Below are 16756 nucleotides of genomic sequence, written 5' to 3'. Positions count from 1 at the left end.
TTGGAGCACGAACTCCCTTGGAACCCATGTTCCCCATCTCTCACTCTCAGCCTGCAACCACCAGCCTGCCCTCCTCTGTAAAAGAAGGAATTCAAGTCACACAGATCAGCAGAGTCCATGGGGATCTCTTTTAGAGGTAATGAAACAGCCAAAAAGCTGGAAGGGACTCAGAGGTCAGAGAGAGCTGGCTCTAATCCCAACTCTGCCCCTGAGAAGGGACTTGTTTATCTCGCCCTCTGTTCCATGGGTTCCCAGGAACCAATACTCCCCATCTAACAAGCGTACCCACCCACCCACCCCTCTCCCAGCTGGCTTACACAGTCCAGTGTGGGGAACATGCTCTCAGTGTAGCCTCTTTCATTCGTTAGCAACTCTGGCTGCTAAGTGTTCTCACGTTGGGAAGAATGTCATTCATCTCCTAGATTCAACTTGAGAGTCCCAGCTCTGCTGTCTGGGGCCCCACACCCCATGTTTCCTCTCAGTTAGGAGATAGCCTTGTAGAAATTTGAGGCTGGAAATTAAATGCCTCAAAGCCAAATAGCCCAGTGTCTGTCTCCCACTGAACTTCTAACCCACTTCTCAATCTATGGCTCACAGCAAACTCCTACTCCAGACTGTTATCACAGAGCAGGGACCAGGGACCCAATTCTTCAGCAGGGCTAAGTATGGCAGGGTAGAGTGAGGCCAGTCTCTCCCTTGTTCTGGACATTCTGCTTTGATTATTGCCACCAGAGATCTTCAGTCAAGCCCATGTCAGACATCCCAAGCTACATCTCCCCACACCCAAAGCCTACATCCAAGCTGTGGGCTTGCTGCCCATGGTAATTGTCTAGCCTGTCAAGAGCAGCATGGCCCCTCCCAGCTTTGTCACCCTCCCCCAACACACACACACACACCCCTTGTGGGTCTCTCCTCATGCCCAGCTGGGCCGTGATGGAACCCAAGAATAGGTCAACACTGGGGACTGAGCCCTGAGGTTTCCCACTATAGATCTTCTCTAGCAGCAGTTACCCCATTTTATAAGTACCTACTGCGTGCCAGGCCTTGTGCTAGGAGTCAGAGATATAGAATGAGAGACATGGTCCTTGCCCTCGAGAGTTCCCAGTTGTGTGATGGACACTCACAGTAGTCAGTCTTCTTTGGATTTGCAGAAGCAGGCAGCCGTAAAGGTCACCTCTTTCCTCATACTTGAGTACCTACCCTCAGGTGACAGCATGCAGTGGGCATGATCCCTAGCTTCAAGGAGCTCCCAGCCTGATGGGAGAAAGCAGACGTTGAACCGTTACAGCATAGGGGCCATGGAGGCTCAGAGAAAGCTTCCTGACAGAGGAGCCGTTTGATTCTAAAGGGCAAGCAGGAAAGGCATGCCAAGGAGGAACAGCAAGAACCAAGGCCCCCAGTGGGCAGCAGTCCTTACGTTGTTCCACATGGCTGCATCATGAAGTGCTGAGGGGCAAGAAAAAGCAGCAGGGAATGGCAAGACCTCGCCATGCAGGATCCAAATGAATCGGTGAGTGTGGACCGTGTCCCCGGCATGGCGGGCCTGCAGTGCCGGGCCCCTCAGCCGCATGTGGCTCTCTAACACGCTCCGCAGTTTTCTCCGCTTGGTCTCCAGGGCACCTTGTTCTCCTACTCACTTCGCTGCCTCCTTCGCTGGTTCCTATTTCCCGCATCTCTTACTGCCGAGAGTCCTTGGCTCTCCAGATGATCTCAGCCAGGCTCGTGGCTTTCAAGACCATACAAATCCCAGCGTGTCTCCAGTTCTCTTTACGTGGCTATCTAGGGCATAAGCATCTCAACTTTAACTTGCCAAAATGGAGCATCACTTCAGCCTGCTCATCCTGCAGCCTGCCCCTGGCACATGAGGTGCTCAATGAATACGTGAATGAATGGATGGGTGGAAGAGTGTAAGGATGTTCAGAAGTTAGATCTTGGTGGCATCGGAAGGGCAGGAAACCAAAGAGGTGGCTGGCTGAATGTCCAGGTGACAGACGCCAAAGGCACCTGAGAATGGACGAAACACCAGTGCCGGATAGAACGGACCCTCTAACTTCTAGCACCCACCCCACCCCTTGATGTGGTCCTTTGTTTCCAGTACCCTAGTGCCCACGTCCAGTGAGTCCAGGGCAGAGAAGGACACGTCTGCCTTTCACCCTTTCTCCTCCCCTGGTCAGTTCTACCCCAGCCCAGGGGAGGCCCAGCTCAATTCAGGGCAGAACCCTCATTGTAGCCCAAGATGTGCTCTGGGCTCAGCCCCTTGGAGCCTGTGGGATCCTCATGGGACAGCAGAGGCCAGGGGTGTTGTGTGGAGGGAGGTCCCTCGGGGTCACCCAAGGCATCAGGCTGAACAGTGGCAGCCCCGGCCGCATCCGAGTTAGAGTCCTGGTCTGGCTCTGTGCCTTGACAGCTACTGAACCCCTCCCCCTCACAGGCCGTCAGCTGGTTTGCTTCGAGGTTCTTCTTTCCTGGCTCCAGAGAGGGGTGCCCAGGCCGGAGGGAGAAGGTGCAGGTCTCCAGCCAGGCCAGCTTTCTCTGACGTGGGCCCAGCCCTCACTCTGGTCCCTAGGCTGGGTGTCCCCTTGAAGTGGACCCTTGTGGACAATGACGACTCTAGCAGGCAAGCAGCTGCTGAGCTTGGGACTTCGGCCTGGCTCCTCGATTCCTGTCCAAGTTTCAGGGATGCGCTAATGTCGTCCTCTGTGGAAGGACAGGAATGACATTCCCTCTCCTGCTTCTCACTCAGGGATCTTTATCCTGGCTGCAGTGCCCAAGCAGGGCAGGGCAAGGAAGGGCAGGGCAAGGCAGGGCAGGGCAGGGCAGGGCAGTGAAAACATTTTGGGGGAAGGAACCAGTCCTCTCCTCAAAGATCTGCCCTCAGTGAGAAGGCCAAGCCTGAACCAGCCCTCACCAGGGCTGTGTTGCAAAAGCAATTATGGGGGTTGGTGGGGAGTGGTGTGGAAGGGAGCTCTGTGTTCTCAACCCCCAAGCAGAGGTGGGCAGTGAAATATCAGGCTGGACCCTTTCCTCTCCCCCGTCTCCCATTGCCTGTTCCCTTGCAGCTCAGCACCCCCATGCCATTGCTCCTATCCCAAGTCCTGCTCTGGGGAGCACAGATGGCAGCAAGGGTATTGAAGGATGTTCACCCATCACCTCTACCTTCTTTGCCCAGGACTGGATTGGCATGTGGCACAAATGCCTCTTCAGAGCTGTGAGAACAGGTCAGCCACAGCCTGAGTCTCCTCACCTGTCCAACAGTGATGTTTCCCCAGCTGTCCAAAGGTACCCGTTATGATGAGCCTGGGAAACCCTGTTCTAAGATGAAGGGGGAAGGGACAAAAGGGAATCTTCTAGACCCTTCCAGCTACTCCCCATCACACTCATTTGGACTCTTCCCAAATGAGCGACAGTACCACTCACAGCTAACACTACGGCTCACTACATGCAAGGCACTGTTCTGAACACTAGATGGTAACTTGCCCTCACGCCAACCCAAGGTAGGCAAACCATCATCCCCATTTTATAGATGAGGAAACTGAGCACAGAGAAACTTGTCCACGACCACAAAGTAGTGGCAAAGGCAGGATCTGAAAACTAGCGATTTGCCGTCTGGTTCCCTCCACCCTTGTAAAGGTGGACTGAGCCCACACTTCACTCAGAAAACCACGTGTCCCTCCCCTCTCCTGCTATGGGCCTGGAATGAGGTCCCCAGAGGTCCGAAAAACAGGAAGTTCTTTCTAGACGTTCAAATGGGTATCCACCACTTTCTTCACCTCAGCTCTCAGTATTTCTTGCCTAGATGACAGCTGCAGCTGGGTGTCTCATGCCTGTCCAGCCTGTCCAGCCATCTTTCAGGATGCTGCTTCCACCGGGTTTTCTAAAATTTACTCAGAATGTGTTACTCTGTAAACCCTTCAAGGGTTCCCTATTGCCTTGAAGGTGGAAAGGAAAGGGAAAGGGAAAGAGAAAGGAAAGAAAAAAAATCAACCTCCCCAGGGGTCCAGCACCCTCGGCAATTCCAACCACAGGGAGAATGCAGGGTGTGGCTGCAGCTCACAGGGCCGTTCTCAGTGATCCTCTCAATCAAAAACACAGGCCACTAGGAACCTCCTTCTCCTTCCAGAAAGACTTTCTGGCAAACCAAAATGTGTTTGTAAGACAGGAAACTGAAACTGGCTGTTATAATGTCCCCAAATGCTTGAAGTGAGACTGATGTCCTCCCTCTTAACCCGCCATCCCCAAAGGCCACTGCGACTCTCCACAGAAAATACAGAATTCACACACCCAGGAAAAGAAGGCAGATGCCTTGAACACAAAACAAGATCTTGTTATGCACTGGGAACAAAAACTCTGCGGCCGACGGGTCGCCTTGCGTTTTATAATCAGTGTAATAACCTCCGACCCACGTTCCCCCCAAACATGTCAGGAAGGGCTGCGGAAAAAAGATGTCCCTTTAATAAAACGTTATCAACATATATCGTACACAAACTACAATGTATCATAATTACTTTTTTTTCCTCTCTTAATTCAGAACCAGACTACAAGGTAAGAAAAAACACAGAAACAGCTACAATGTTCCCAATAATCCGCACAAGGTCTTTTTTCAGGCAGATGATATCTCACATAATATGATATACATGGATCAGAAAGGGGGAGAAACAAAGACAGCTACGGGGGAGGAGGAGGGAGTAAATGTACAAAGAATTCGGGTGTCTCCAGGGCAAGACACAGAGGTTTCCATGGGGGGTGCTGAGGTGAGGGAGGCCATGAGTCACTCCTCCTGGGAGGGGACAGGCTCCACTGTCACGTGTGTCAGTTTTTGAAAATAAAAACAGGACCAGAAACAGCATGTCTGTTCGGTGGTTTGTGTCTTCCCCCACCCCCATAACTATTCCAAAGTCTTTCCATCCAGTTCCAAGCATATGCAGAGCAATTCTGGTCAATGTTCCATCTTTGAAAAAGGAGGAAGAATCAAGAGACAAAAATAAAAGAAAACCCAAACTCCAGCCCTACACTGCCCACATACAGGATGAGGACGATGCGAGGGCCACGGGGATGAGGACGCAGAGGTCACAGTTTCCATGTCCCAGGTCATAGCCATCCTGTCGGGGGTGGCCTCCCGCACTCTGCTCCAGGCCATCACCCAGCTGGCAGGATTCTCGCTGGGAAGACTGGGGTGGGGGCTGAGGATGGGGCTGGAGGGGTGGGGGAGGGAGGTCCAGGGGTGAGAGGAGGAAGCAGTCCTGGGAACACAGTGCATGCCACCGGGTCACAGCGAGTCTCCGCCATGGCGGAGTCCTGAAATCGGTCAGGTGGTCTGGCCCCTCCAGCCACATAATGGGGGGTGGGGGCGGGGGCGGGATTCTGGGGTCCAAGTTGTGCAGCTGCTGTCGCCACCTCCGCCAGGAGAAACCAAGCAAAAACAAACAGGCCCCGCTCCTCCTTTGCCCACCCACACAAACCGAAAACCCCAAGCAGAAAAGGGTGACTTCTTTTTTTCTTTCCACAAAAGGCCTTTTGAAAGAAACCGATTGTAAACTGCCCAGTTTATTATTATTATTATTATTTTTAGATGGCTACAAAGACAGCGTGAGATCTCACACCTAGACTAGCTCTCCTGGTGGAAGGGCTCGGGTACAGACAGACAGCAGGGCTTGCTTTTTTTTTTTTCCTTTTTTTTTTTTTTTTTAAAGAAGAAAGCAAAGAGGTTGATTGGGGTGGGGTGGGGGCTTGCTAGAAGCTTCCATTTTTAAAAATTTTTCCCCCAAAAAAACCCCCCTGAAAACAAATAAAAAAAAAAAATCCCAACAACGGTAAAACCCCAAACAAAAAACAACAAAAAAGTGTCATGTACATAAAAGGTCCTTTTGGGAAAGGGCCAGGGGTGGGATTTTTCTGGTCACTGACTTGAAATATATTTTTATTTTGAGATCTGTCCTTCATGTTTTATGGAATAAAAAGTTCGGCCTTTTTATTGCATGAAACTAAAATTGGGAAAGGTGGGAGGAGTGGAGAGGAGGGTGGGGGAGAGGGGGGCAGGGAGACGCCCCTCCTCCAGCCCCTGGGTAATGACACCTCACTTCTTCTTGCATAATTTCTGGCATCTTCCCGCTTGCAATGCCGGCTCTCTCAGCATCTCGGAGAAGAGGAGGGGGATCACACACTCATCGTCATGCTTGGAGAATACTGGAAGAGACGCAGCAGAGAAGGGGGGTTTGCGAGGGCCAGGGAGTGGGAGCCTGGTGAAGGAAGGTCTGACTGCACATACTGAATGGGGCCGGTCTCGGGGCCTGGCTGGGCTGAGAGTATGTGATGACACTGGGTGGGCAGGAGGCCAGCAGGGCCAGGAGGCCGAAGTCAGGAGTTGCCTCGCTGCCCCAGCCTGTGCCCTCTGTCAAGAACTCTGGGGGCAGACTCACCTCCCTCTGCCCCTTTCCCTCTCCAAATCACCTCTTCTTTCCAGCGGAAGCAGCAGGCAACCTGGCCGGCCCTCCCCTCCCATGGGGCTGGAGCCTGTCTGGGGTTCCCAAAAGCTGCTTAACCATGAAGCTGTTTCTTTAAATAGATTATAAATAGAAGCCCAATATGGAAAAGTAGATGGCCAGCCCCTCCGCACTGAGACCCCAGGAAATCACTATGCATGAATTTTACTCCCTGGGACAGATGGAAATAGACCCCTGGGGACAATAACCCAATGGGCCAGAGCCCAGGCCTCTGGATTTCCAGCCCAGGGCTTTTCCAGCCACATGGGCTTAATTAGTGCCTGAGGCATTGCGCCTACACAAAGATGCCTCCAGAAGGATCTGCCAGTGGTCAGATTTGGGTGGTAATGGTCAGGTCCACACAGCAGGGAGGACTGTGAGGGCTCTGCACTGTGAAGAAAAATAACCAGGTTAAAGGGCCATAACACGGTTGTTGGGACACCAGCCTGGCGGGCAAGTCTTGGCCAGGAGGCTCTGAAACTTGTTAAATAACCAGTCCCCAGACTTCAGGGAATCAGATGGTGGTCCAGGGATGAAATTAGGGTGGCGGCAGGCACACTTACATTGTCATTCTGGAAGGAGTGGAGGAAGTTCCCTCCTAGCTCGCCGTCGTCTCGAGGGGTGCCTGGAGGGTTGCTAATGCCACTTATGTTGTTAGGAGAATTCTGCAGGGAGAGGAGAGGAGGTGAGCCTATGGACCCCCACAGCCTGCCCCACCAGACTGGGAAAAAGGCCTTTAGGTGGGGGGCCTCAGGGGTGGGGCAGGGTGGGTGCTGTCAGGGAGACACAACACACACTCACTTTTGGAAGTCCATCTATGTCACCTGACCCTGGAAGGAAGAAAGAATCCTATTCAGTTTCTTGCCCACTCTTCCGTGGAAGGGCTTCCAAACCCTTCAACTCAAATCCCACACTATTTCTGCACAGAAAACGTTCCATGCTGGCAGTATCTTTCTCTCGAGATCTTCCTGTGGGCCTAGCTGAGCCAGGAGCTGAGGCCGAGAGAAATCTGCTGGGCAGGGGCCAGCAGGACCCAGGAGCATTGCTGGCTTACCTAATGATCCGTTCATGTGGTGTGGCTCCATGCCGCCCATGCCTCCCATCGGGCCATCCGAGCCTGGACCCATTGGGAACTGAGGAAAAAACACAGAGCATGGTGCCTGAGCGGGCCGCAGCCCTGTATGCCCACCTCGTGGGCTCTCAGGCCCAGCTGCAGCAGAGTCCTGCTCTGGGGAGCCTCCGTTGTGGTGGGGCTCCCCTCTCACACACGCTCAAAGCAGAACAATGGACATTTAGATGGGTGTCACTTTTTGGCTACTAGGAATAATGCTATGATCATGTGTGTACAATTATTATGGGGACGTATGTTTTCGTTTCTCTGGGGTAGATCCCTAGAAGTGCAATTGAAGGGTCATATGGTAACTGTTTAACTTTTCAAAAAAACCTGCCAGACCACCTGCCAAAGGAGCTGCCATCACTTGACCTTCCCACCAGCAATGTATGGGAGTTCTATTTTCTTCCCATCCCCACCAAGACAGGTCATTATTTGACTTTTTGATTATAGCTATCTTAGTGGGTACTTCACTGGGGTTTTCACTTGCATTTCTCTAATAACTAATGATGCCAAAGCATCTCTTCATGTGCTTACTGCCTATCTGTACACTTTTAGAGAAATGTCTATTCAGATCCTTAGCCCATTTTTTATTTTAATTGAGTTCTTTACATATTTTAGATTCAAGGCCCTTATCAGATAAACGATTTATAAATATTTTCTCCATTCTGTGGGTTGACAGTATCCTACGCAGCACAAAAGTTTTAAATCTTGATGAAACCCAATGCATTCACTTCTTTCATCATTTGTGCATTCGTTGTTGTACCTCAAGCTTTGCTTAACCCCGGCCACAAAGATTCACTACATTTTTTCTCAGTGTTTGATAGTTTTAGTTCTGACATTCAGGTCTAGGGTCTGCCTCGAGTCAACTTTTGTGTATTGGTGTAGGAAAGCAGCCCACCTTCCCTCATCTGCATGTGGATAGCCAGCTGTGCCAGCACCACTGCACTATTCTGTGTTATTCACTTTGTTACAAAAATGCTACCATTTTAACAAAACAACAGTAAGACTAGTTGACAGTGGCAATTAGTAGTAGGACTAGTTAAATAAATGACATGGGAAAAATATAGCATTTTTATAATGTTTCTTTCCCCTGAGATAGTAATTTAACTCTTTATCGAATATTTAAATTTTGGAGGCTATAGTACAACATATATATTTCAGTAGGCTATAATACAAAACATAACATGCGTATTCTCAAAATACATAAATGTAATATTTTTAAAGAGAACTTAAAAACAACAGGACTGATTAAATAGATACTACCTATATTTAACTTATAAAAATGACATAGTTCTGTCCTATATTACAACAGGATATTTTTGTTCTGTTTCCTTTCTTTTTTTAAGGTTAAAAAGAGTTTTAGGTACAAAGAACCAGCATTGTTTCTTTCATCAGGTGGGTATCTTTCACAGTCGATTCAAGGATGATCATGTAATCCTATCGACGAAGCCTTTCATCCTTTGCGCTGGCAGGAACGCTGGTGGCACATACTGACCATGCCAATTTGAGAAGACCTGGCAAAAGCAGCAACCTGGGCTGAATCTCCTGAGGGGACTCCAAGAAGAGTTGCCGGTGACCCGTTTGCTTTCAGGGGTACAACGAGACAAACAGTAATTGCTTTTCCACGAATACGCCTCTGAATTGCCTGCGGCTCCTAGGTCATCCTTCTTTTCTTTTATGGAGTGGTAAGACTGAATACAGTGTCAAATGTAAAACTCGCTTTGACTTGCTGCTCTGCTCTCACCAAGCCCTCCTGTCAATCCAATGCGGTAACGCCAAACCATCCTCTCCGTAAAAACATTTGCATGTGGAGTACTTAAGATCTTACTTACTCACACAGGTTTTTGGACCTACAGGAATTCACTTTCAGCTCTCTAAAGATGTCCACCCACTTTGTATCTACAGACTGGTTGCAGCAGACCAGCTGCTCGCCTGTCGGGTCTCCTTTGCATCTGAAAATTCACCAGAAGGGCTACCTTTGTCTCAGATGTCCATCGCTTCTAAACCTTCCAGAGCACACTGGATGTCATTAGCAATCAAACCTCTCCTCCTCAGGGAATACAGTTTTAAAGCACAAAGGCAATCTGAACTTGTGAGTTCCAAGCTGGATTCCAATTAAGTTGCAGTTTTAATAAAGAAATTGAAAAAAGTCCTGTTTAATGTGGCTGCCCTCACTGGTGACATTTTTTTGAGTTCTCAAGCAGTCTCATTTCCAAGAGCCAGTCATCCCGTTGGCCATATGAAGTTTTGTCACAATCCCCTCATGACTGTGAACAACTCGGGTGCGGTTTGGTCATCGTCATCTAGGCTCCTTGTGGCCTCTTTAAAGATCATCAAACAGTTCTGGAGAAACTGCATATACGTTTCTATTTTAGTGTAATATCTTTCTCCATTCTTATCTCAACGTATTTCCAAATTAGAGAAGGACATCGCAGCAGGCCGACATTTTAACATTTTTTTCCACGGCCAGCAACAATGACAGCCATCTAGTAAGCTCATGTCTGAGGCTATTTCTTAAAGTCAAAAATCTCATTAAGCATTTCTGCACCTTTTGAGGAAATTGACAAGTCACCAAGAATTTTCATTATGAAAGCCTGATATCACAGGTAAGCAAATCACACCCCTTTGTAGCAGTGTAGGGGACAGGTGTGTGGGACCTTTATCAGGTAAGACATTTATAGACTGAACGAAAATTGCCAAATTAACTGTGTACTGTCTGCCAAAAATGCAGATAAACAAACAAAGTCTAAGTTTGTATTTGGACAAGAGAACAACGATCTTTGATTTATGTTTTCTTCACAGAAATCAAGATGACAATCTGAAACTACAGTTTTCAAGTCAAAGTATCTAAACCCTGGTGGACCTGTTTTTGTTGTCAGGATTTGCATGCAGTAGGAAGCTCACCTGATTTGTTGGTAAGATCTGACAGAATCAGCTCTATGCTGTAAAAGACTGACACATTTGTCATCAAAATTCCCCTCCTGTTCACCCAGAGGACTTAGTCGCAACCTCTGAATCAGCACCTATAACCTTCTCAGTTCATGGAGCAACGGCGGGACCAGCATGGTGATGGTGTTATGTCCAAGCGAATGCATGAGCACTTATTTTTGACTGAGCATTGGTGTCTCTTTAGAAGACAAAAACCACCTTTTGATTGATTTAGAAGGATGTACCTCTCTCCTTCCAGTCTCCGAGGTGCTTGCTTTCACACCCCTCTCTCCACTTTCACATCCCTTCTTCTCTTCCGCACACTGTGCAGTACCTTCCATCTCGGTTATTTACCTCCCTAATCCAGTTGTATGTGTCCTCCCACCTGGTGTTAAAATAACACGGTCGTTTAACAGTCTTTTATTCTGGTGATGGTGCTGATGTCGGCATCGTTCTTGTGTTCATTAGCTGAACTCTTAGAAAACATGGTCACAATGCTCACGTGAATAATGAAACCTATCTCGACACAGAGCACGACGGTTAATCTGCAGGCAGAGTCACAGGCAACTCCGTGCCGTGACCGCCATGCACATGAGTCGCACCACTGGGGGATACAACGTGGATGATCCATCGCTGAGAAACACAGGTCACGACAGCCAGCGTCCGTGGTCAGCAAAATATGGCGAGGAGGATAATCTACGCTGTTTCCATCTGACACCAAACAGTGTGCCCAGTCCCTATCTTTTGGGCCACTGTACGGGTCTTACACTTTTCTACCCAACTTTCTGCATCCAGTTCTGGCAAAAACCAGAACTTTTCGTGTCCTGGGACTTCGTCTCCTGGGACGAGGGGCTTTTAGCGCTGAAACCTGGATGGCTAGTCACCCTAGTGAGAGCCAAGGGTGGTGAAGTGGGGGTAGTGGGAGGTGCTGACTGCACGGAAGAGAGGAGGGAGAGGTGTGGTGGAATAGCAGGCGTGGCGTGCGGTCCCCACACCCCTCAGTCACGACTCTGGTTACGACCCCTCCTGGCGCCCCAGGAGGCAGACCAAAGACCCTCATCCCAGAGGCTGTAAGCAGATTAAATACGTGCAGTGTCCAGCATGAGGCCACTCAAGATCAGGGTTTAGCACAGGGGGTGATTTTAAGTGTCACATCAGGAACAGAACCCACAAAACCAAACGGAGCACAGCAAAAAGCCACAGGCAATTTTGGGGCCCCAAGCCCGGCCCCCAGCCTCTGCTGATTTGGTCATACAGTAGCCTCCTTTCTAAACCCTGAGCTCCCTGAGAGCGAGGCTGGATGGATTTACCTCCCCTCCTGGAGTGAAAGGGTTGTCTGTGGAGGTGAGTCAGACCAGTCCTGTCCTTAGGGAGCTTCCAACTGGCAGAGGGATATAGGCTGTGGCTGCATAGTCAAGTCACAGGAGACATGGAACAGAGGGAACAAGGAATGGGCGAGCAGGACCAGAAAAAGTGGAATTTGAGTTGCAACATCACGGAAGGTTGGAACTTTGAGAGGCCAAGATGGGAGGGAGTGGCTTCTAGATGAGGAAATGGCCCGAGGAGAGGCAAAGAGGCTGCAAGGTGCAGGAGTCACAGCGCTCCCAGAGGTGCCAGAGGCACAGGGCAGGCAGGTCCCCAAATAGGCCACGTGCTCCTGCTGTGGCCTCAACCCTTAGGTCCACAGCCACGGACACAGACCTGAGAGGGTGAGGGACTGCCCAGGGTGGCACAGCCTGGTGAGCAGGAACCCGCTGAGACCTGACCTATAGCCTGGTACTTTCCCTCGCCAGCACCCTACAGAGGGGTGGGGATCCCCACAGTGGGGTCTGGTGCCCTGCTCTGACCAGAGGGGTGGGAATTACTCCATCTTCTTCTCCCTCACCCCTTGGCAGCTATGAGATGGAAACTGAGTTGCCCAAGAGTTAATCACTTTTCTGATGGTTTATTTTATTCATCTTTGGTAACAAATGGCTGAAATCAATTAAACTTGCTTTCCCCTCAGCTGATGAAGTTAATTATGATTTGTTATGGTATCTGATATGTAAATTATTAGAAAGCAGACTTACGTTGGACCGGCTGCCTCCAGGCGGCACCGGATTAATCATTGTGTAGATGTTGTCACTGGAATTTGTTGAATCTGTAGAATAGTGGAAACCCGCAAGTCGGGGTGATTAATTCATTTCTTAATTAAAACAAACTCGTGGCACTTGAACTCATTCTTTTGTATTTTATCACCTAAAATTTCCTCTAAGTACCACCATTTTCTGGCTAATTTGTATTTAATGAAGATTCACAAAGTTTTTAATCATAGAAAATTCAACTGAGAAAACCACTCAACCCTGTAACAAAGAATTTCAGAGCGTTTGGACAGCAGTGAGGACATGACAAAGGGGGATTCCAGGTTCGAAGGCTCATCTCTCCACCCCAAACCCAACCTGGTCCCTAGACGTTGGCTGAGACGAAGCAGGGGCAGGCAGATCATCACCTGTGTTCTCACTCAACCCTGCCCAGCGGTTTTAATAAAATCAGGGAAAGAGAGATGCCACAAATTACCTAGGGGCCACCCTGCCAAGCTGATGGGGCAGGAGGGAGAGGCAGGGATGGGGCTGGAGACGCATTAACATATGGAGTGGTTTAATGTGACCCAGTCTGAATGTAGGTCATGCAGCTCATAAAAATGCAGCAGCAGAAAGAAGGAGTCGGAGCGGGAGCCAGAATATCACAGTCGCCGCCTGCTTCACCCCTGCAGCTGAGCAGCATCCTTGCTATGGGGAGCCGAGGATGGGGTAAGAGAGAGGGACCCCTCCGCCTCCCCAATTAGCCAGAAACATCTCTTCAGGACATCAGCCAACATGTTTGTATCAGGAATAGGCCCCACATTTCAAAGGCAAAAATCCAACCACTTCTCACTTTTTATTTTTGGGGTGGATAAGGATTGATGTTGAATTTCTTCTAGCTGGTCGTATGCTATTCTTAGCTGGGAAAGGAACACAACTGTGATGCTGTGTGCGTGCACGTGTGCACATGCCCACGTGTGTGCGTGCATGCTCTCTTTCGGTTCAAGAAAAAGGGAGAAGGGCCCTCCTACATAGAGGACCAGAAATCAACAGGCACCATGCGCAGAGTCCAGGTCCCAGGCTGCCAGAACCCAAAAGCCCCTTTTCGGTCACCTAGAGAAATGCACAACCAAGACAGGGTGCTCTTGGACCAGAGGAAGCCGAGGCCAGTGAGACGCCTGGTTCCTGGATCTCCTTGTTTTGCCTGTCCTTTAACCAGAGATGAGGAATGACTTGGCTGAAGCCACACGGTAGGTTGGTGGCACCAGGGGCCTCTTGCCTCCTAAATCCCTGATGCCAAGATGCCCAGTAGAGGATGTGCTGCTCAGGGAGAGTGGCTGGTAAGCTTTGGCTCTGCAACTAGGCCCCTCCAGGACTCCCCAAGCCCCCAAAAGCACCTCTTCCACAAGCCCTCTTACCTGCAGGACTAGGCATGATGGGTGTTCCTGGGGGGCCACCACCACCAGGGGGTCCCTAGAGATGAGATAAAAACTGACATCAGAAACCCTCGGTGGTGATACATGTAGGAGAGGCCACCGAGCTCTAGCCACATTGGCAGCCAAGTGCTCACTGGGGCCGAGAGTTGGATCCACCCCCTTTCTTTCTTTAAAACTGAGGCAGCTCTATGTGTGCACATGCATGCTCATCGGTGAAACAGAAGGCCTGTGGTGGGAGCCAACCAACCCACTGGTCAGCCCCCAAGATCCGGGGCTCCCGACTCTGGGTTTTGTTTGGGGACTTCTGGGCCACCAGAAGGTACAAATACCTGAATATTGATAGCAAATTCTAGCACAGCTGGAATCTGTGCTCAGAATGTGTTTTGAAAGGGAAAGAGACAAGGATCCCTGAGTAGTTCTCTTGCACACTTTGCCACAAGTGGCTAGACATGTAACACCCCAAACCCCAACACACTTACCACGTAGGTACCGGGTGATGAGGAGGAGTATGGAATCTAGAAATAAGAGGTGGAGGAGCCACGTGTCAGTCACTTCCTCAGACAGGCAGCACCCTCTGGCTTTCAAACCCACTTGAGACCATGACCCCACTCTTGGTGGGACAGGCTGTGGGACACGCTAAGCCACCTAGTTAGTTCCCCTCAGGGAAGCAGGGGTGTGAGCAAAGTCCAGCTCTCACACTGAACTGATCCGAGAGCCTCGCGGGGAGCCTTGAGGCGGGGGATAGGGGGTGGGGTGGGGAGGATCCGCGTGGGGAACCTCCAGTTCAAGGGGGCAGGAAAGTGAGAACCTTGCCCCGTCCCTCTGGCATTCTCCTCTGGATTATCTGCGCTCAGCCCCTTCCTAGCTCCTTCTTCTGAGTCCTGGAAGCCAGTACTGCAAGAGCCTCTACGTGAACAGTGCTCTTTGAGCCAGGCTCTCAGCTGACATCTCGGTTTCTGCAGAGCAATGCGCTGGGCTGGGCTGGGCTGGGCTGGTCAGAGACCGAGCCCCTCATGGCTCTAGCATGTTACTCCCAAGCCTCTGCCTACACGTGGGCTTCTCCTTAGAGGCATCAGGTAGGGTCCTACTGCATCTCTCCAACCTGTGACACTTCCAACCCGGGGACAGAAACTGCCCTGAACCCCCAGAAATCTCTCCCTGGCAAACACCACCCACCCGACCTGGTACTCACTGAGTTAGCACTGTTAGGATTGGGCCAGGGTCTGCCAGCTCCAGGGCCCCTGACAGAGGGAAAAAAGATGGAAACAATGAAAAAGGTTCTGTTGACCCCAAGGGGGTGGTGCCAGCTGGGGCAGAACAAGAGGGTTGAGATCACTAACAGGAAGTTCTTCATATAGGCCCAGGGCCTCAGGTTAGAGACCATCTGCTTCTGGGGCAGTAATGGGTAGTTCCAGGGGTGGGAATCTACAAACTCCTATATATAAAATACCCTCTGCAGGTGCATTTTCCTAAGAAGGGAGTCCCCAGATCTTCACAGGGAGCTATCACCGTAAAGGGGTTAACAACCACTAAAGAACTACAACAGTGGTCAATTGTAGAGGAGTTCAAATCTTGACCCTTCCACTTTATGCTGTGTGAGCATGGGCAAGTGACTTCACCTCTCTGGTGCCTCAGTTACCTCATCTATAAATGGGAGATAATAACAACCACTTCACAGGGTTCTTATGAAGATCAGGTGAGCTAACCCATATAACATGCTTAGAACTGTGCTGGGCACATAAAGCACTCTGTGTAGTAAGGCCTCACCATCAGTACTGCCAACATCTTCACTTAACTGATGAGGAGACTAAGGTCCAGAGAGGTGCCAGTAATTACTCAGATCATGAGTCTTCCAGGAGGGCAGGAGAGGGTGGGAAAAGCCATGGGCTCTGAGCCGCTGGCGGGTCGTTTTTGCCTTACATGTTAATCCCGGGCATGGCGGGGCCGAGGGAGTTGGGTGGTGGTCTCATGCCGCTGCCATAATTCTGCAACGATAACCAAGGGTCAGTCTATGAGAAGGAGAAGGGGAACCGGAGAGAGAAGGAGGGAGGGAAAACAAACAGACAGAATATAAGCGAGAGGGTTAGTCTGTGAAAAAAAACCTGATGAGAAAAAAATAATACATTTGTTTTAAAAAGGTGGAGGGAAGGTGGGAACCAAGTGATGGGACCACAATGACAAGCCAGCACAGAGGGACAGTCACAACTTTAAAATGCATCTTCAGGGGCTTCAAGACGATTCTCTCAAAAGCACACGGACATCAAGCAAGCCGCTCACATCTCTGGGCTCATGACTCTGGTTGCACCTTCTCCTCAAGTCTCAGGCAGGTGAGGGGAATGGACTCGGCAACGGACTGACGGATAAATGCCAGCCATGTTAGACCCTCTGAGGGAGAGGAACCTGCTGACAGGCCGGGGTAGGGGTCGGGGCTGGGTCTGAATGAGGAAGGGGAAAGAATGCTCCTGAAAGGCCTGGCATGTACAGACACCCCACCTTGTCCTAGGTCTGGCTTGTTCCCCAGCCCCGGATCCAGTTGCCTCATCCAGGCATCAGCACGTGGGGCCCTCAACAGGCTACAGGAGTAGGAGAAAAACATTTCCACCCTCAGAGGGGAATCACCATTCCAGGAGTCTACACAGAACTCGGAAAACCCCAGAAGCCCCAGCTCAGCATAACCCACGAGGCAGAGTGGGGAGGGCCGTAAGCGCACCTGAACCGGGCACCCAGGCCTTCCACCTG

The 16756-nt window shown here is 50.3% G+C and overlaps 1 protein-coding gene across 1 annotated transcript in view; it reads right to left on the bottom strand.

The window, feature by feature from the left end:
• Positions 1–4430: 4430 nt before the first annotated feature.
• SSBP3 (single stranded DNA binding protein 3) overlaps positions 4431–16756 on the bottom strand; it is a 155259-nt gene continuing 142933 nt past the window's right edge. Inside the window, exons 9-17 of the mRNA XM_011370432.2 lie at positions 15938–16002; positions 15210–15258; positions 14497–14532; positions 14000–14054; positions 12591–12661; positions 7534–7612; positions 7281–7309; positions 7043–7144; positions 4431–6183 (exon numbers count right to left, since the gene is read on the bottom strand). Of these exons, the coding sequence (XP_011368734.1) occupies positions 6154–6183; positions 7043–7144; positions 7281–7309; positions 7534–7612; positions 12591–12661; positions 14000–14054; positions 14497–14532; positions 15210–15258; positions 15938–16002 (516 nt within the window). The 3' untranslated portion in view covers positions 4431–6153. The remainder of the gene's footprint in view (positions 6184–7042; positions 7145–7280; positions 7310–7533; positions 7613–12590; positions 12662–13999; positions 14055–14496; positions 14533–15209; positions 15259–15937; positions 16003–16756) is intronic.

This window comes from Pteropus vampyrus, unplaced genomic scaffold, assembly GCF_000151845.1.
Source record: "Pteropus vampyrus isolate Shadow unplaced genomic scaffold, Pvam_2.0 Scaffold170, whole genome shotgun sequence".
NCBI lineage: Eukaryota > Metazoa > Chordata > Mammalia > Chiroptera > Pteropodidae > Pteropus > Pteropus vampyrus.
Note: the sequence above shows the minus strand (reverse complement) of the source record. Positions and strands in the feature narration are given on the sequence as shown.